Source organism: Hypanus sabinus, chromosome 2 (genome assembly GCF_030144855.1).
Source record: "Hypanus sabinus isolate sHypSab1 chromosome 2, sHypSab1.hap1, whole genome shotgun sequence".
NCBI classification, from domain to species: domain Eukaryota; kingdom Metazoa; phylum Chordata; class Chondrichthyes; order Myliobatiformes; family Dasyatidae; genus Hypanus; species Hypanus sabinus.
In genome coordinates, this window is record NC_082707.1 from 183,093,360 (window position 1) to 183,113,933 (window position 20,574).

At 41.6% G+C, this 20,574-nt stretch overlaps 1 protein-coding gene across 1 annotated transcript in view; it reads left to right on the plus strand.

The window, feature by feature from the left end:
- Nucleotides 1–20,574, plus strand: part of LOC132404092 (leucine-rich repeat-containing protein 74A) — a 64,360-nt gene that overhangs the window by 18,726 nt on the left and 25,060 nt on the right. The window contains exons 5-6 of the mRNA XM_059988116.1: nt 639–688; nt 2,236–2,328. Coding sequence (XP_059844099.1) covers nt 639–688; nt 2,236–2,328 — 143 coding nt within the window. The remainder of the gene's footprint in view (nt 1–638; nt 689–2,235; nt 2,329–20,574) is intronic.

Consider the following 20,574-nt stretch of genomic DNA (forward strand, 5'->3'; position numbering starts at 1 on the left):
GAGAGTGACGTGTGGGTAGGGACGGAGAGTATGGGAAAAGGAATAAAAGTGGGAGGAGTACAGGTGGATCAGGAGAGGGGATAACATGGGAGGCAAGGGGATCTGAAATTGGGGAAAAAAAAACAATGTTCAATCTAGGTCACTCACTGAGCTGAGCGCATTTACATGGAGCACTGTCACAAGAAAGCAGCATCTATCATCAAGGACTGCACCCTTGGGAAAGAGGTACAGGTTGCACACCACCAGGTTCAGGAACAGTTATTACTCTTCAACCATCAGACTCCTGAACTAGTGTGTTTAACTTCACTCACCTGAACAATGAACTGATTCCACAATTTTCAGACTCACTTTCAAGGATCCTTTACAACTCATGTTCTCAGTATTTTTTTTATCTGCAGTAATTGTCTTCTTTTGTCCATTAGTTGTTTGTCAGTCTTTATGTGCACAGTAATTACTCATAAATTTGATTATATTTCCTTATATTCCTGTAAATGGCAATAAGAAAATTAATCTCAAGGTAATATTTGGTAACAAACTTGTAAAGTACTTTGAAAATAAATTTGACTTTGACTTTAAATGAAACCCCAAGGTAATTTCTACAATGTACCACCTTTATTCCTTTTATCTCCCACTTTCAGGAAACAAGTTCACCAACAGTGATGCTGCGTTTTTTGACGAAGTTTTATCTGTAAGTAAAGAGGAAATCTTCCTATTTCCATTTGGGTTATTTTTGTTTGGTGACCGTATTGCATTCTTTCTCTGAAAAGTGTTTAAGGATCAACTTTATTCACCCAGTGCATTTACATGGACATCTAGTGGCCATTTTATTAAGTACAGGATATACCTAATAAGGTAGCCACTGAGAATATTTCTGTATGTATGTGGTCTTCTGCTGCTGAAGTCCATACACTTCAAGGTTCAATGTTTTGTGCATTCAGAGATGCTCTTCTGCGCACCACTGTTATAACACTTGGTTATTTGAGTTACTGTTGCCTTCCTGTCAGCTTGAACCAGTCTGGCCATTCTCCTCTGACCTCTCTTATTAACAAGGCATTTTCACCCATAGAATTGCTTCCTTTTGTCTTTCACATCATCCTCTGTAAACTCCAGAGACTGTTATGTATGAAAATCCCAGATCTGCAATTTGAGATATTTAAACCAACAAACATTCCACAGTCAAAGTCACTTAGATCACATTTCTTCCCTATTCTGATGTTTGGTCTGAACACCAAATGAACTTCTTGACCATGTCTGCACACTTTTATGCATTGAGTTGCTGCCACATGATTGGCAAAGTAGATATTTGCATTAACGAGCAGTTGTATTAAGAATTAGGTACTAGATGGCATAGTTGTAGAAAGAGTTGAATGATTAATAGTTGACATCGTTTGCAATACGCGTTATCTTTAACCTGCCCTTTTCCCTTCATTAGTGTTCCTCGCATATAATATAACTTCAACAACAAGACAGTAGCCAGACGTGCTTGATCAAAATCTGGGATGGAACGCTCTGATCAAAAAATATCAGTTTGTTTCGAGATGGGATTTGAAGCTACAAGCAGGAAGAAAGGGTCAATAGTTCTAGGGTAAACAATGAACCTTGCAAGTTTGTGGACCACTCAATATCATGAATGGATATCAAGGTTGGACTAATAAGATTCAAGACTCAAAATTGTTTATTGTCATTCATCAGCACACGAGTGTAAAGGAGAATAAAATATTGTTACTCTGATCCGATGCAGTATTAAAAAAATCTACATAATGAACACAATCATTGAGCATGAACATTACCACTGCTCCCGCAAAACAACAAATTTCATGACGTCAGTGATGATAAACCTGATTCTGCTTTTTAAAAAGCTCAGCAAGTCTTGAGCATGTGTAAAAAAATTACGTAAAGTGATGATGCTTTAAAAATAATGCAATTAAAAAGTTCTAAATTCCTATAATCAGATCATTATTTGGTGTGATCACACTTTGCCTTTAAAACTGCATAAATTCTCTTAGGTACACTGTTGAGCATTTTTATAAGAACATCAACTGGTAGGTTGTTGCAAGCATCTTCAGATTCAGATTAAGTTTATTGTCATTGAGAAACCACAAATGCAATGCAGTTAAAAAATGAGACAACGTTCCTCCAAAATGATATCACAAAAGCATATGACAAAACAGACTGAAGAACTTGCCGCAATTCTTCTGCAGACTGTGGCTATCTCACTTACTTCTGTCTCTCCAGGTAATCCCAGACAGTTTCAACGATGTTGAGCTCAGGGCTCTGTGGAGGCCATACCATCTGTTGCAGAACTCCTCGTTCTCCTTTTCACTGAAGGTAGTTCTTTATGACCTTGGCCATGTATTTGGTGTCACTGCTCTGTTGCAGAATGAAGTTGGCGCCAGTCAGATATCTGATGGTATTGTGTAACGGATGAGAATCTGTTTGTACTTCTCAGCATTGAGGATTCCATTAATTCTGACCAGATTACCAACTCCATTTTCAGAAATGTAGCTCCAAACCTGCAGGGAATCTGCACTGTGCTTCACTGTTGGCTGCAGACACTCATCCACGTCACATTCTCCAGTGCTTCAATGGACAAATTATCTCCTGTTTGAGCTAAACATTCCAAAATCTTGACTCCTCAGTCCAGAGCGCTTACTGCCATTGTTCAGCACCCAAGAGTTTGTGTTTTTGTGTGTAGGTGAGTCTCTTGGCTTGGTTTCCACTTCAAGGGAATGGCTTTTGGGCAGCAACTCTTCCATGAAGACTACTTGTGATAAGACTTCTCCATACTGTAGAGATGTGTACTCGGGTTCCAGTGGTTTCTCTGAGATTAGAGCTGATAACTGCGCTGGACTTCTTCTGATTTAGAAGGGACATCAGTTTGATCTCTCCCTCTTCTTCTGCACTCAGTTTCAGTGGCCGACCACTATGTTTCTGTTCCTCAACTTTGCCTGTTTCTTTGTGCTTCTTCAGATGAGCTTGGACAACACATCTTGAAACTCCTGTCTGCCATGAAATTTCTATTTGGAATGACCACCTTGTGCCTTGTTGCTATCTCACTCCTGCCGTGGTATAAAAATTGATGATTTGAAGGTTAAACTGTCACATCTGCCATGCCCTCACTTTTTAATTTGGTTGTCCTTTGTCAATTTTGATTGTTTGTTCAGCCGCTTCAATTAATCAGTTTAGTTCATTCAACTCACTAGCACCTATTTGTTATCTTTGTTTAGTCATGCACTGGGCAATATACCTTCCCCTGGGCAGTTAATCTGATCAATCATTCTAGTTAACCCTTCCACCCCCTCTGTCTATTATCCCTGACACTGCATTGCACTGTAAGCACTTTGAGCAATTTATAATGCTACTTACAATGTAAATACAAGCTGGTATTTATGTACTTATACACATTTTATTCCATACCAGTACCTTAACCTCTGTTGGATCCATCAGTTTAATTCTTAGATTTGACTGCTTAACTGTTACTTTCTTCACAGTTTAACAGTTAATTATCTGCTTGTATTTTAAGTAGTTCTTGTATGCATATAAGAGTTTAATATGCCTCTTGTGGCTATATAAAGTATAATTCTGTAAGCTCTGGAAGTTCTTGAATAAGAACTTGGCATTACAGTAGAGAAGCTGGGGTTACTCAATATGAGTCATAATATTCATACTACTATGCATTATCATAATTTATATCCTTTTTATTGGTTTAAAGATGATTATAACTTATGAAACATCAAAGGGTACAGAATATATTCTTCAAAGTATTAATAAGATTATGTCATGGTTAGGCAGATTGATCACGTGGATAGTCAGAGGCTTTTTCCCAGGGCTGAAATGGTTGCCGCAAGAGGACACAGGTTTAAGGTGCTGGGGAGTAGGTACAGAGGAGATGTCAGGGGTAAGTTTTTTACTCAGAGAGTGGTGAGTCTGTGGAATGGGCTGCCGGTAACGGGGGAGGGGGATACGATAGGGTCTTTTAAGAGACTTTTGGATAGGTACGTGGAACTTAGAAAAATAGAGGACTATAGGTGTGGTGAATTACATATACCTGTCTGGACACGCCCCCCCACTGACTGCTCCTGTGGCTCCTCCCACAGACCCCGGTATAAAGGTGATTGAGGCCTGAGCCCTGCCCTCAGTCTCCAGGATGTAGAATGGTGGTCAATTGCTGCTTGTTCTTTCTTCCAATCTATAAAAGCTGATATCTCGCCTCATGTCTCAGAAAGTTATTGATGATGCTTACTAGGCAAGCCTAGTAATTTCTAAGGTAGGGATATGTTTGGCACAAATTTGTGGGCCAAAGGCCTGTATTGTGCTATAGGTTTTCTGTGTTTCTATGTTACTGGCTTCTGTTCCTTTTTCCTTCGCTCTATAAGCACTGAATAAAATGACTGTAAAGCAACAAGTTTTGTGCCTCTTTCCTGACTTTGGAAAGAATCTTGGACTTAAACTCTAGAATCCAACAAGTGGCATAGTTGGCAGGATTGCATGCAACAAAAGGGGTAAGAACTTCCTCGTATGTTCCAAATTGTCTGAGCAAAAACTTATTTCTGTCTTCTACGTCATCAGATAGGAGATGGGAGAGGGGAACTGCTAGGTTGCTATTTTAAAAATAGATCTTTAAAGAAGAAATGCAATATGACAGAGTCACATGCAAACTGATAGAGCATGTACATAAGCCAGTATGAAAAGTAAATTTGTATAAGCAGTGCAGCATGAATAAAAAGATAATAAATTCTTGTGAACCAGTAGAGTGTATAAGAAGACTTAAATACATGTTCGCTAGCAGAGCATGGGGAAAAAGAAATAAGTTCGGGTTGCAGGACAAGTTATTAAAATTTTGGCTGCAAACTGAATATCTCAAGATTGCAATCAAAATAATAAAAAGTACAAATGAATTAAGATTGAATCAAAACAATGGCCAAAGTTGCAAAACCAACTACAGGATCTCCAGTTACATGGGAACATACCGAGGGTTTGAGTTCCTACTTGAATAAAACATTCTGGTGTGATAGGTTAATAAGATAATCTGGATGGAAAGTTCCATCTAATGCAGCGTGGCTCTTGGATGGTATTATGAAAGTATGAGGTAAGATCCAGAAATAAGATTTAGAAATAAGACCTCATGGTCAGTTTGATCAAATGTGTGAGCAATTGAAAGAGTTAACAGGTCTAACAAAGTCTTTTACAATCGAAAGAAATATGAAACTTGTGACAAACTACAAAAACAGCATGAAAGAGACAGTAAGATTTCTAAAGTGCAAATCTGTGTATTAACCAATAAAAAACAAAATAACAACATGGTAATTTAATTGAAGTGCATTGTGCAGAGCTCAGAAGTGAAATGAAACAAAATGGAAAAGCACAACCGTGACTTCAAGTGGCGGGTCTGTTAGTGACACTACTTCCAAAGCTCCGCCTGAGAAATTGCAGCTCACATCGAATAACCTTCCTAAAGAAAACCACCATCTGAACTCCAGAAAATTATAGCCTATATCAGAGAGACTCCAGAGACAGCGACACCATTGGAACTCTGAGGAATTACAGGATGGGAATGATTTGGAATCTACAGCAGTCCTCGCCACTCAAGTGAGGATAGCAGTGATGATGGAACATTAAGATTGACAGCTATGTCACAGATTTCTCCAATAAGGACTAAGGGAGCAGAGGAATGCAGAACTGAAGATAAACCCATTGTTAATCAATGTATTGAAAAGCAAATGGAAGAACCATCCACTATTGCTCAACCACTCAACAATCTGCTGAAGGACAGTAGGCGCTCAGATAATGCTGTGACTCTTACTGAAGGACAACTGAAAGTAATACAAACTTTAAAGGTTACACCATGTACTACACCTGCATTAAGAATCCCTGATATAGGTAGACCATTCACCCTGCATGTCAACAAGAAACACATGATGGCAGCCTTAACTCAAGAACATGGACACCAATGTCATATTGCTTATTACTCTGCCAAAGATCTGATTCTATACATTGATGGCTCTTCAACAATTCAGAGGGGAATTCGAATGATGGTTTCTGAAACTGAAATGCTGGTATCAGGAAGCATGGCTCCCTGTACCTTTGTGCAACAGACAGAACTAAAAGCTTTGATTGAAGCCTGTAAGAAGGCAGAAGGAAGATCAGTTAAAGTCTACACTGATTCTTAATCAGCTTTTGGAGTCATTCGTGACTGTAAATTTCAGGAGGCAGAAGATTTCTTACGGCTGTAGGAACCCCATTCAAGAATGGCCAACTAGTACAAAACCTCAAGGATGTCATACAACTGCCATCAAAAGTAGTTGTATTAAAACGTAAAAGCCACTCCAAAATGACTACAATAGAAAGCCATGGAAATGCATTCATGAATGAAGTTGATAAAAGAAGTACCAAGAATATATGCAGTAAACCTGACAGCTGAAAATATGGAAACAAAGTTGAACTCTATATCTCAGACGAACATACAACATCACCTGGCACAGCAAATGGACTCACTAGATTGCAAAAGATGATCAACAGATTCTCCCAATAGTGGTGGAATCCATAGCTCAGGGCAGAAGCTTGACAAATGTTTGAAAGATGCATGAAATGCCAGAAAGCAAATCCTGGAGTAGTACCACAATTAAATGCTCCTGCCCCAGCTGGTCCAAGTGAACCACATTTCTTTACTGAAGTGTCGAAGATACTCAGACATGAAAGTGATAGTGGACAAGTTTTCAAGCTGTGTGGAAACTATTCCAGCAAGGAAAGCTACTGCCATATACACAGCAACATCTCTAATCAAGGACTATATTCCAAAATGGGGATTGCTGTGCCATATTGACTCTGACCAAGGAACACATTTCACTGGAATAATGTTGACTGATGAACATTGAATGATCTTTCCAATGTCCACATCATTCAGACTAAGTATCATGAGGAAGATGTACCATGGCCTACAGTTCTTCCTGTGGCCTTGTGGAGTATCTGAGTAACCCCATACAAAAAAACTAACTATGCCCATTCAAGGAGGTAACTATGTCACTACCAGGGGCCCTCAACCTCAGAGAGGCTGATATACACATTATGGCAGAGAATTTTGTTAATTATTGTGTGAAATTAACTCAAGCTGTACAGTCTGCTTCTCAACAGGTTTCTGCCACTTGGAGTGTCCAACAGAAGGAGGACAGAACCTGATTCCTGGTAGTGGGTTCTGATTAAGAAACTGCATAAGAAATCACTGGGAGCTCAATGGGAATGTCCTTATCAAGTGCTGTTGATTACCAACTCAGGAGTGAAAGTAGAAGATGAAATTAAGTGGATACATGCCAGCCACTGCAAGCGAGCTACTGTGGTACCTATCCAACAAGGACAATAAGCTCTGTGGTTAGTGTGTTAGTAAACACTTATAATAAGCAAATGCTCTGAGAAGCTGGTCAAGGACTACATCTGCAGCATGCTACCACCCACATTGGACCCCCTACAATCCACCTACCGACACAACCGACTGACAGATGATGCAATAGCCACAGCTCTTCACACTGTCCTTACACATCTGGAGAAGAGGGATGCTTATGTGAAAATGCTGTTCTTGGACTACAGTTCAGCATTCAAAACCATAATTCCCTTCAGGCTCGACAAGAAGCTTGGCCTTCACCCTACCTTGTGTAGCTGGATCCTGCATTTCCTGTCGATTGCCAGCAGGGGTGGTAATAAGAGTGGGCTCCCTCACTTCTACCCCTTTGACCCTCAACACAGATGCCCCTCAGGGCTGTGTCCTAAGCCCCCTCCTTTACTCCTTGTATACCCATGACTGTGTTGCCACCCACAGCTTCAATCTGCTAATTAAATTTGCTGACGACTACACTGATTAGCCTAATCTCAAATAATAATGAGGCAGCCTATGTCGTGGTTTCTCGTGCCCCACAAACGACCAGGAGACGCAGAAGATTCTTCAAGAAGTATTAAACTTTAATTTGCAAATCAAAGCTGAGACTGTCATTGAGCTAGTCGCCGATTGCCCACCGATCCTTGTACATAGCATTTTTTATAGCAATCTCCTGGTTTAGTTGCATTAGCATATCCAATCGGTCTACAGTTGAGTCTCACAAGTACATCCGCCACTATTGTTTCTACCCATTGACTTAATCATGTTCTAATCTACATCTCTCATTAACACCCCATTATCTTCTATATTCTTAAGATTTCATTCTCCTACTAAATTGGATACATGCATAGCAAATAGCAAGTTCAAAGCTGACTACATAGTTTTGGTTACACAGCAAACAATGCAACTTTTATACTCCAATATATCCCCCCCTTTGAGACCCATAGGGTCTCACATAGAGAAAGACTAAGAGTCCGTGCACAAAAGCCCCAATAAACTCAAGCACTTTTTCCCAAATCTTGGGTTAAGCTATAATTTTCTGCGCCAAGACCTCAAAGTATTCTCTCCCTGTTACCCTGGGCCGCTGAGCCAAAAACCTGTCCCTTTGTACCTGAGACAGGGAAAAAAACTCAGAAGCCCTTACAATCTACTCCCACACTGTCATTTTGCTCTTGTTCATCCTGCAGGTGTTGCAGGCTGTAACGATACATTTTCAGTGTTTCTTTCTCCACTAAGCTTGCTTCAGTTACTGCCACGAGCATCGGAAATTGTTTGGTTGCAACACACACTACAAGAGACTTGAGACAAGGAAGAAAACAGCACAGCACAAGCACACCGCTCAACAATATAATACTGACAGTTATTGCCATTTTAGTCAGCCATGCTCCCTAACCTCCGAATCTACTTTCTAACTAGTCAAATAACTGATGTCCGAACCCTGCATTCAGTTTAACTTCCTTTCTTAGACTTTTCAACTTACATGTTGCCTTAGTAAATGATCCTTCTGGACTAGTGTTATTTGGTATAAAAGTACAGCACTTTTCTCCAAACATTATTCTGTGCGCATACCTCGCACTGTGACAAGACAAAGTCCACTGAAGCCTGTAAATAAGGTGACCAAAAACCATCCTCCTTTATTTTCTTTATCACTTTCCCCTTTGCACAATGGTCAATCCCATGCACTTCTGAAATCAGAATCGTCAGTAGAGGGGTGGGCGCTACCAACAAACCATCTTCCATGCTCCACAAACCTTCCAGGTTCTGCTTGGCCCCCCTTTCGTCTCCACATTGTCTGTTCTGACAAAGTTGCCTTACCTTTATTTCAATTAGGTCCTCTACCACAGGTTCTGGAGCTAGGCTTACCTGGGGGGCAATGACAGCTGATGTACGTCCAGACACTTTTCTGGCTGCCTCGTCCGCAGCTTGATTTCCCTTTATTATTACATCATTTCCCTTTTTATTTGCCTGGCATTTTACTATAGCCAATGTTTTAGGTTTCATTATGGCTTTTATTAAGTCTAGAATTTGCTGACAATGTTGTATGGGATCTCCACTGCTTTTTTTAAAACCTCTCTGTTTCCACACTGCCCCGAACAAATGGCATACTCCATGAGCATATGCCGAATCAGTATAGATGTCTACATTCTCACCTTCCATCATTTCACACGCAGCTGTCAGGGCTTTGATTTCCGCTAGTTGGGCTGAACACGGTTGGGGACAGGACTCCATCCTAATAATCTTATAGCTCGACTGATCCTGCTGCACTACTGAGAACCCTGCATGATTTCCATCATAATCCCTATAACAAGAGCCATCTACGAACAGAACCTTTTTATCTGCATCCTCCAGTGGTTCTGACCGTAAATCTGCTCTCAATTTGGCAAATGCCATCGTCTTCCCTACACAGTCATGGGGTTCTCCTTCATAGCCCAAAGGCACAAAATTGGCTATATTACTGGTAGTGCATCTCTGTATAGTTATGACTGGAAATGTCAGTAGCATCTGATACGCTGCTATCCTGGCTGGCGTCAGCACAAATTTCCCTCTTTCCAGCAATTCTGCTACTTTGTGGTGTGTGTACAGAGTCACAGGATAGCCCAGAGTTACAGATGATGCCTTTTCATATGCATAGTACAACGCTGCCAATCCCTGATAACAGGGTGGATACCCCTGAGCCACCTCATCTAGTCTCGTACTGTAGTATGCTATCGACTGCTTTGCTTTTCCTGTGCCTGTCTCTTGTGTTAGAACTGCTGTGACATAACCCTCCTGTCGGTTGGATACATACAAATGAAAAACATACTTATAGTCAGGCAAAGCTTATACTGGTGCTGACTGCAATTCCTGCTTAATAGTATTGAAAGCTATCTCCACCTCTCCATTCCATTGTAAGTTGTTCTTCAAATTTGTATGTCCTGCTTCTTTCATTATCTTTCTCAAAGGTGCCACAATCTCAGCATATTCTCCTAACCAATCTGAGCTGTACCCTGCCATTCCCAAAAACGTCATCATCTGCCCTACAGTCTGGGGTTTTGGGGCCTTAGTTATTGCCTCAATCTGATCTGGTGCTACCGCCTTCACTCCCTTGGATATTACCCTGCCTAAGTACTCCACTTGCTGCGTGCAAAATTGCAGTTTCTTTTTGGATACTTTATGTCCTCCGTGCGCCAGCTTCTCTAACAGAGTTATAGTGTCCTGCTCACACTGTTCCTTACTGTGGGAGCAAATCAACAGGTCATCCACATACTGTAACAATGTACTTTCCAATGGTATGCCCTCTAGGTCTGCCTTCAACACCCGATTAAAAACATGTGGTGAATGTTTAAACCCTTGCGGCATTCTGGTATTGGTATACTGAGCTCCTCTGTAAGTAAATGCAAACAGATACTGACACTGGTGGGCTAGAGGAATGCTGAAGAAAGCCGAACACAAATCAAACACTGAAAAGAAACTTTCTTCTGGTGGAACATTAGTCAAAAGTGTGTGTGGGTTGGGGACTACCACTGGCCAGTCCTCTATCACATCATTTACCGCTCGCAAATCATGCACCAATCTCCACTTAGATTTATCTGCTTTTAAGACCGGCAGCAACGGGGTATTGCATGGACTGTTTGTTCTTTTAAACACTCCTATTTCAAGCAACCCCTGCACTGTTGATGCTATTCCCTCTTCTGCTTCTGGTCTTGGAGGGTATTGTGGTCTCCTGGGTGGAATTGCTCCCCTTTTCAGCCTTATTTCCATCGGACGAGCTGTTTTTATTTTCCCTACGTCCATGTCATGCTGTGACCACAGAACAGATGGCAACTCATCTAACCTTCTATCTTTCTGCTGGCCTCTTTCCTTTCCCAGCAATGGCATGTGTGGTTGGGCAGTTATTTCGACCTCTTTCACTGTCCCTATCATATCTACACTTACCATTATTTTAATGCAATTGTTGTCTTCTGATATCCACACCTCTGGCGTGATTTTCCTCCACACTGTTACGGTTTCAGCACTCTTAACTAAGGGTCCTAAGTCTTTAGACTGATATCCCTTGTTCACCAACAACGTTACGTGGGGCGCAGCCTCCGGTATCCTGTACCATTTTTCTAAAAAGGTGTTCCACTTAACTTGTAAAGCTGCTCCTTGCTTTCCAATTATCACAGCCTCCCCTTCCAGGTGCTGTTGGGTACATGCCTCCAGGTGCCATCTCTCCTCTAACTCCCTCTTCTGAGTCTCATCAAAAATCACTGTACAATGTAGCTCAGATTTGGGCATTACAGCCCTGGGTAATATAGCCTGCACGCCCTTTTTCCATTTTTCCCTGGTTTCCTGAATCTGATCTGCGATGTCTCCTATCCAAAAGACATTAGCCTTCTTGTCTTCTCGCACTATCAATTGAGCCCCTGCTCTTTCCACACTCAGCCCATTTCTGGTGCATTCTAATTTTAATTCCAGTTTCAATAAGGAATCTCTGCCTAACAAATTAATCGGAGTTCCTTTAAATACTAGCACTGGCAAAACAATTCTTTTATTTCCCATTTTCAACTGCATGGAGCCGTGCACTGTGTCAACTGTGTTTTCCCCGAGAACCCTACCGTCTTAATAAACTTTCCTGACATGGGAAGGTGAAGGGCATACTGTGGCTGTACATAAGTGTATGTGGCTCCAGTATCTATCATCATTGGTGTCAGTTGTCCTTCTAACATTACCTGAACAATGGGTTCCTCTTCTGCCTCCCTTGTTATCATTGGGTAATGTCCCTTCCCACTCGAGTTCTCGGGGCACCCCTAATACCTCGCATAGGGGTTCACAGGTCCGCTTGGGCCTGAGGGGGCTGGTCCTTGGCTAAACTTTAGTTCCCTTCTTATCGGTTCCTGCTGATGTGTGACAGGCCATAGTGTAAACGGACAATCTCTTCTCATGTGACCTGGCTGATTACATCCCCAGCACAATCTCTCTACCTCTCTTTCCCCGTTTCCTCACTGGTCCCCTCTGCCCATAGCTTCTCTGTCCCCCTCCTTGGGACTTCCAGTCCTGTCTGGGCTGTTTGAATTTAGTCTATTCCTGATAGGGCATTTGTGGAAATGCTCCTCCAAAGAAGTTGATTATTGGCATGGGGTTTTTCGGCCCTTGTCTTACAGTATGATCGGTTCCTCCATAAAGCAGTGCTTCATCCGGTTCGATGGCTGTACTCGGACCGGTGGTTGCTGGCAGCATCTTTTTGCTTTTCTCTTTTTCCTTCTTTTTGAGTTCTTCGAGCTGCATTTTTATTAACTTTCTTTGCACCTCTTCCTGCTGCTCAGCCAACCTTCGTTTGTCTTTCCGGTATTTTTCAACCGCGTGGACAACGTGGTCTCTAAATTCTTGTGGGGTCATTGACATCAGCCCAACCACTTCCTCCAGTTTGGATTTACTTGCGGAGGCATTGCCTCCAAAATGCTATGTCGGAACAGTGTGGTGATAAATAAGCTATTTTCCACCTCTTTCTCAGTCTCCAGTCTCCACCTTTTCAACTGGTTTTCTACGTAGGCTGCTGGGTTTTCCGTGTCTCCCAGTGAATCCCCCTTTAAGGCTTTGGGGTCCACTTTGGGTGGATAAAGCTTCCTGAGGGCCTGCCATACCCTCTGCCTCACTCTGTCAAACCCATCTCCATCAGTTCTCGGGTCGTTCGAGTTAACTATGCCAGCCATTTCCATTAGTTCGTTAAATTTGGAGGTTCCCATCAACCTTATCAATAGTGCCTTCAAATCTCCCATAGCCAATAATCATCCCGCCGTTTCTTCTTCAAAGGCTCTAATCCATTTCCCTGCTCCTTCATGTAGATTGGGCAGAGTGCTTTTCAGCCCTTCTAGGTCCTGGGATCCCCAAGGGATGTACTGCACTTATCCTGATCCTTTAACTAACAGCGGCATCATTCTTCCTCCTTCTTCCCACCTGCCCTGGCTCTCCTCCTCACCTGACTCCCCATCTGTCTCAGGGTATGTCTTTACTGCCTCCCACACAAATGTCTCCGGGGTTCTCTTCTTCCCTCGGTCTCCCTGTGGAGTCCTTCCTTTCTGTCCTGATTCAATACTTGGTTGGCCCCTGGAGTATTTTTCACATCTCCTCTGGCAACCCCCTCTCAGTAACTTATCTGGCTCTCTCTCTACTTCCGCAAGTCACTCCCCTACGCCTCCTTCTGCTCTTCTAGGTTTCTGCCTCCTACCTCTTCCCCACAAATTCTCACATCCTCTCTCTCTCCACTTAACTCTTGCTCCTCCAATGAGTCACCTTCTCTTTCTTCCTGTCCATGTCTGTACACCTGTGGCAGGGACTCCTCATGATCCTTACTCATGTTTGATTCCCTTCTCTCTTGTGTTTCTCCAAGACTCTCATCTCCTATCTTTTTTCCACTTCCTCTTGAATGCCTCATCTCTTCCTGCCCTGATGAGCCACTTTCTTTTCTAGTCTGTTCATTTCTATGGTATAACCGATACTCTTCATACTCTTTTTCCTCTCTCAAGTATTTCATCCGTTCAATCTCTTCTTTCATTTCTCTCTTTGCCTGTTCCACCTTTATCCTTTCTGCCTGTATCTCCTTCCATATCGCCGCTTTTTCCTTCTCGTGTTGTCTTTTTTCCTCTTCATTATCCCAGACTTGTACCTCTCCCTGCATGTTTACTGTTCCCGTCAGCAGGGGGCACTGCTTAGGGGTTCCTTCCTCATTATAGGGAGGGGGCTTTTCTGTTTCTTTCGCATCCGGGTACGGAGCTGAGCCAGCTTCTCACTGTACCTTCCTCCAGCACCTTAATGTCTTCCTTGCTTGTAATCAATATTCTACCTGTCCTCCTCAGCCTTTCTCCCTCCGTTCTGAAGAGTCTTAACACTTCCATTTCTTGTTCTCTTTTTTGCCCTCTTTTCTTAGATTTAACTTTTGGTTTGTAATTTTTAATTAGTGCCTCCATTTCTTCGCACAAGCTTACATCAAACGTTCCTTCTCTTGGCCTTTTTGTGACCAGGCTTTTGGTTCTTTTTTCCTATTTTTCTTAAGTTTTTGTGATCTCATATTTATTTACCAGGATTTTTTTGCTCAAAATCTCTACTGCCGTTCCTTTAACTGTCATGTTGTTCTCTCTTTTTAAGGTATTTCAGAGATTTGCAGTTCGTTTACAGCATAATATTATTTACTCTAATTCTATGCCTAGTCTATCGTCTATCTACCAGCACTTTAAACTATATATTGGACTGTCCTTGTTTCCTATTCTGTTCTGCCCGTACAGACCTCTACTCAGAGTTGTATCCACAGAACTTTCTCTTTGCACCTCGTCTATTCAGACACTTATCTCTTAAGGCGGTATCCACGAGGATTTTCTCTACTTTCCCTTTCCCTGTCCATTCAGACCTTCGTTTCATACGAAGCGGTATCCACAGGGACTTCCCAACACCATGTGGAATTTTTCTTCACTTATTAGCTTATTTGTACTTACCCTCACTGCAGTGTTCTTGATCAATCCTCTGAGCCTCCTGTTAACCTCCAATTCTGCCAAATTCTTTGGACCAGAGAGACCCTTCGGCAGTGGTTCCACACTTCTCAGACTCCAAGACCTCCCCAAAACCAGCAGAATTCTTAGTCCAAATTGTCGCAAAAAGCACTTGCCTTTTGTTTGGGTGCACCCTTAATTCTGTTAGCCTTGTGGGGGTCCCTAGAGGACTGGCAAGCGTCCCCAATCTGCCATTTCCTTTCCGCGGGTCTCTTTCCGGTCCTGTCGTGGTTTCTCATGCTCCACAAATGACCAGGAGACGCAGAAGATTCTTCATGAGGTATTAAACTTTAATTTGCAAATCAAAACTGAGACAGCCATTGAGTTAGTCGCTGATTGCCCACCGATCCTTGTACACAGCATTTTTTATAGCAATCTCCTGGTTTAGTTGCATTAGCATATCCAATCGGTCTACAGTTGAGTCTCACAAGTACATCCGCCACTATTGTTTCTACCCATTGACTTAATCATGTTCTAATCTACATCTCTCATTAACACCCCATTATCTTCTATATTCTTAAGATTTCATTCTCCTACTAAATTGGATACATGCATAGCAAATAGCAAGTTCAAAGCTGACTACATAGTTTTGGTTACACAGCAAACAATGCAACTTTTATACTCCAATACCTACAGAGAAGCACCCTTACACAGTGGTGTCAAGGAAACAACCTCTCCCTCAATGTCGCAAAAACAAAGGAGCTAATTGTGGACTACAGGAGAAATGGAGACAGGTTAGCGTTAGCCCCTATTGATATCAATGGATCTGGGATTGAGAGGGTGAACAGCTTTAAATTCCTTGGTAGACGCATCACTGAGGGTTTCACGTGGTCTGTACATACTGGCTGTGTGGTGAAAAAGGCATAACAACACCTCTTTCACTTCAGAAGTTTGGTGTGGGCCCCCCCAAATCCTAAGAACTTTCTATAGAGCCATTGAGAACATCCTGACTGGCTGCATCACTGCCTGGTTTGGGAACTGTACTTCCCTCGATCGCAGGACTCTGCAGAGAGTGGTGTGGATAGCCCAGCACATCTGTAGATATGAACTTCCCACTATTCAGGACAGTTCAAACACAGGTATGTAAAAAGGGCCCGAAGGATCATTTTGGACCTGAGTCACCCCAACCAGAAACTGTTCCAGCCGCTACCGTCCGGGAAACGATACTGCAGCATTAAAGCCAGGACCAACAGGCTCTGGGACAGCTTCTTCCACCAGGCCATCAGACTGATTAATTCATGCTGACACAACAGTATTTCTGTGTTATATTGGGTTATATTTCTGTTGTACATACCATTTATTATAAATTGCACATTGCACATTTAGACAGAAACGTAATGTAAAGATTTTTACTCATTTATATGAAGTATATAAGTAACAAAGTCAATTCAGTTCACTTGGTTGCAATGCCTGTGCTGCTGGGTTACAATGAGCAAATCACTAACCAGCCAGAAGAACTTTAAGCTAATCAACAACTACTGGACACTATGAAGTTCATTCTAATATTATTAGTTGTTGTTATATTTTTGACAATTTTCCGCTACTCATAATGTGGCAATTGAGGTGATTCATAGTGTATATTTGTGAGTATCATGTGAATTTGCTGATGCTGTTAATGACTCTAGCTGTTGGGTATGTCAATATATATCATAAACTTCAAAATATCCACCAATGCTAGGCATTCCTGCAGATCAAGAACAAACATGCACCCTCTTCATTAAATATCCAAGCAATGGTGGAGTTGACATTATTCCTGTGATTCATTCTTCTCAAGAGAGATGTAAATATATGATCGTGCCACCCCCACATATTGTGTTAAACTGGATCATTCGTGTAAATATAATCAATCTGTTGAATTGTAATATGTTTCTGATTATCCATGAATATCCCAGAGTTGTTACCCCATTTACGACAACATAAAACATAATTGCATTAACTATTCCAGTTGGGCAGGTGGAGCTTGTCAGCCATGGTTAATAGTTCATCTAGGACAGGGGTTGGTAACCCGTGGCTCCGGAGCCGCATGCGGCTCTTTCATCTCTGTGCTGCGGCTCCCCGTGGTTTGTTAGTTTTTGAAATGTAATTCGAAATTTGAAGATTATGGTGATCTTGTACAATCTAAAAACTTTGTGGAGACCCCATTTCCTGGCACATCCAAACCGGCTCACAATTAGCCACCGTTCCGGCTAAGGGAGATAGCCTACGGGGGTTTGTGAGTACGTGTCTTTTGGAGCATCCGCGCCCACGGGGACGGGTTGAGGGAGGCTTTAAATCAAGGCTGTTTAGTTCAAATAAAGTTACCTTTGACTGCAGTGTCTTTATTTTAGCGCTGTGTGTAGCGCTACACCGCTACAACGTGTTTTTTATTGCTATTAATATACATCACCACTGCCAATGCCTGACACCCGCCAGTGCGCGCTTTCTTTTAATTCTTCGATCCAAGGTAGGCTAACTATGGAGTAACCTTCAACCCAACGTCTTTTTTTCAGAGTTCAAAATGTTTTTGTTGCATGCAGAAATGTAATTTCATTTTCTCTGCAGGAGTTCATCAATTTCATAAATGCAACACATTATAGTTTGTTTATATATAGCATAAAGGCAAAAAAACCCGTTGTATGCAGTGTTATTTCATTTTAAATGTCAAACGGGTTTTGTGGCTCCCAGTGTTTTCTTTTCTGTGGGAAATGGGTCCATATTGGCTCTTTCAGTGGTAAACGTTGCCGACCCCTGATCTAGGAGAATGAAAACTGATCTCAAATTTCCACTGATTTGTGACTATACCGACTTACAGGGAAGGTTTCAGGAGGAAACCAAGAGGAAAAATCCAAAGCTGGAGTTCCTAAGGCAGTCCTACATAGATTTTGATGCTGACTGGTAACTCTTGCAAAGTTGTTGATGCCAGTCTCTTCCGTTCCTTTGGATTCATCAGCTGCGTGGACAACAGCTTGCTCTCCATGTCGTACTGTCCTGGTTTGCGTGTCAGTTAGAGAGCAAGGAAGCAATATCCATGGTTGGCCCTGACCAACGGAGGGCCTCATGTAATCAGCATGATTTAGAGAATATTATGTCTGACCTTATTTACGTCTTATCCCGGGATATATCCACAGCTAATGTTTGTGACAAAGCTATTAAAACTTTTCATGTGTTCTCTATAAAAGCTACCTTTTGCTTGAGTTCAGAAGGTACTATTCCAGTAGGGCATAGTTCATGCAGTTACACTTTACATTATTGTAAATGAGGTAATGACTCTGGAATTTTCATGGACAATCAGAAAAATATTATAATTCAACAAATTGCTATTAAGTAATAAGAAATGATCTAAGTTCATGGAACAATACATGCCTTTTGTATGAAAATGGAAGATGAACCTCTCTTCCATGTAATTGGTTGGAATGTTTTTCCTGCCATGAGACATACACACACTCTTTACCCTTACCTCTCAAGTCTAGAAGTAAACCAGACATTTCAGAAAGAGATTATTTTGAATCAATTTTATTCCCATTTTATGAAGTTGCAATGTATAAGAGAGATGCTGCTGTAGCCTTAGAAAGATAAGCAATGACATTACTGAAGCCGTTAGAAAAGTTATAACTGAAATGGTCACCATGCGTCAGATGACCCTTCAAAATCATATGGTATGAGACCTTCTCTTAGCAGTTAAGTGCGGAACAGGAGCAGTTATAGGCAAGGAGTGTTGTACTTGACATATCTGAAGACATGAAGACATAACTAATTTGGCTGATCACATTCATAAAGAAGCAGCTAAATTACATCAATCTGAAGGATGGCACATTGCACCAATACACCACAGCAGATTCCTGATCCATTGCATGCAAATGTACAGTATATGGTGAATAAAGTTGATCCTTATGGTCTTATGAGTTATAGATTGGCACTTCTACCTCTTGTAAAAAGGTTTTCCATGTTATGCCTGGAGTTTAGTCAGGACCCACAGCCCATGATGCGATTGGTGAAGTCATTTGTGTCCTGATGAGTCTGTGTAAGCCCAAAGGGCTGGAGACGGACTTTTATAATGGATGAAACCTCAGTGAGAACTCAGGAGATAGCAACATTCCTCACCTTCTTCAAATCTCTCATTAACAAGATGTTTTTGCCCAATGAACTGCCACTTACTGGATTTTTTTTTTGTTCATCGCACCATTCTCTGTAAATCCTGGAGTCTGTTTTGCATGAAAATCCCAGGAGATCAGCAGTTTCTGCGATACTCAAACCACCCTGCCTGTTACCACCAATTATTCCATGGTCTAAGTCGCTTAGATCATATTTCTTCCATTCTGATGTTTCGTCCAAACAGTAACTGAACTTCTTGACCATGCCTGCGTGTTTTTATATACTGGAGTTGTCACCACATAATCGGCTGGTTGGATATTTGCATTAACAAGCAGGTGTACAAGTGTACCTATTAAAGTGGCCACTGAGTGTATTTTTTTTAATGTATTGCACCATTCTGCTGTTGTAAGAAAACATATTTCATGATATACAGGGCCTATATAAAGTATTCACCCCTCCTTGGGAGTTTTCATGTTTTATTGTTTTACAACATTGAATTAAGACAATTTGGCTTTTTTTGACACTGATCAACATAAGAGACTCCTTCACGTCAAAGTGAAAATAAATGTCTACAAATTGGTCTAAATTTATTACAGTTATTGAACACAAAATAATTGCATAATTACTCACCCCCTTCAAGTTAGTATTTAGTAGATGTCAGCATTACAGCCTTGAGTCTGTGTGATAGGTCTCTATCAGCTTTGCAATTTTTCCTCATTCTTCTTTACAAAACTCTTCAAGCTCTGTCAGATTGCATGGGGATCATGACTGAACAGCTCTTTTCAAGTCCAGCCACAAATTCTCAATTGGATTGAGGTCTGGACTCTGACTTAGCTACTCCAGGACATTAACTTTGTTGCTTTTAAGCAATTCCTGTGTAGCTTTGGCTTTATGCTTGAGGTCATTGTCCTGCTGTAAAACAAATCTTCTCTCAAGTTGCAGTTCTCTTGTAGACTGCATTAGGTTTTCCTCCAGGATTTCCCTGTATTTTGCTGTATTCATTTTACCCTCTACCTTCACAAGCCTTCCAGGGCCTGCTGCAGTGAAGCACCTCCACAGCATGATGCAGGCACCACCACATATCATGGTAGGGATGGTGTGTTTTTGATGATGTGTGGTGTTTGGCTTATGCCAAACATAGCATTTAGTCTGATGGCCAAAAAGCTCAATTTTTGTTTCATCAGACCATGGAAACTTCTTCCAGCTGACTTCAGAGTCTCCCACATGCCTTCTTGCAAATTCTAGCCGAGATTTCATGTGAGCGCTTTTTCGACAGTGGCTTCTCATTGCCTCTCTCCCATAAAGCTGTGACTGGTGAAGCACCAGTTGTTGTATACACAGTCTCTCCCATCCCAACCACTGAAGCTTGTAACTCCTCTGAGTTGTCATTGGTCTCTTGGTGGCCTCTTTCACTAGTCCCCTTCTCACACGGTCAATCAGTTTCTGAGGATGGCCTGGTCTAGGCAGATTTACAGCTGTGCCATATTCTTTTCATGTCTTGATGATTGACTTAACTGTACTCAAAGGGATATAGAGTGACTTGGAAATTATCTTGTATCCATCTCCTGACTTGTGCTTTTCAATAATCTTTTCATGGAGTTGTTTAGAGAGTTCTTTTGTTTTCACGGTGTAGTT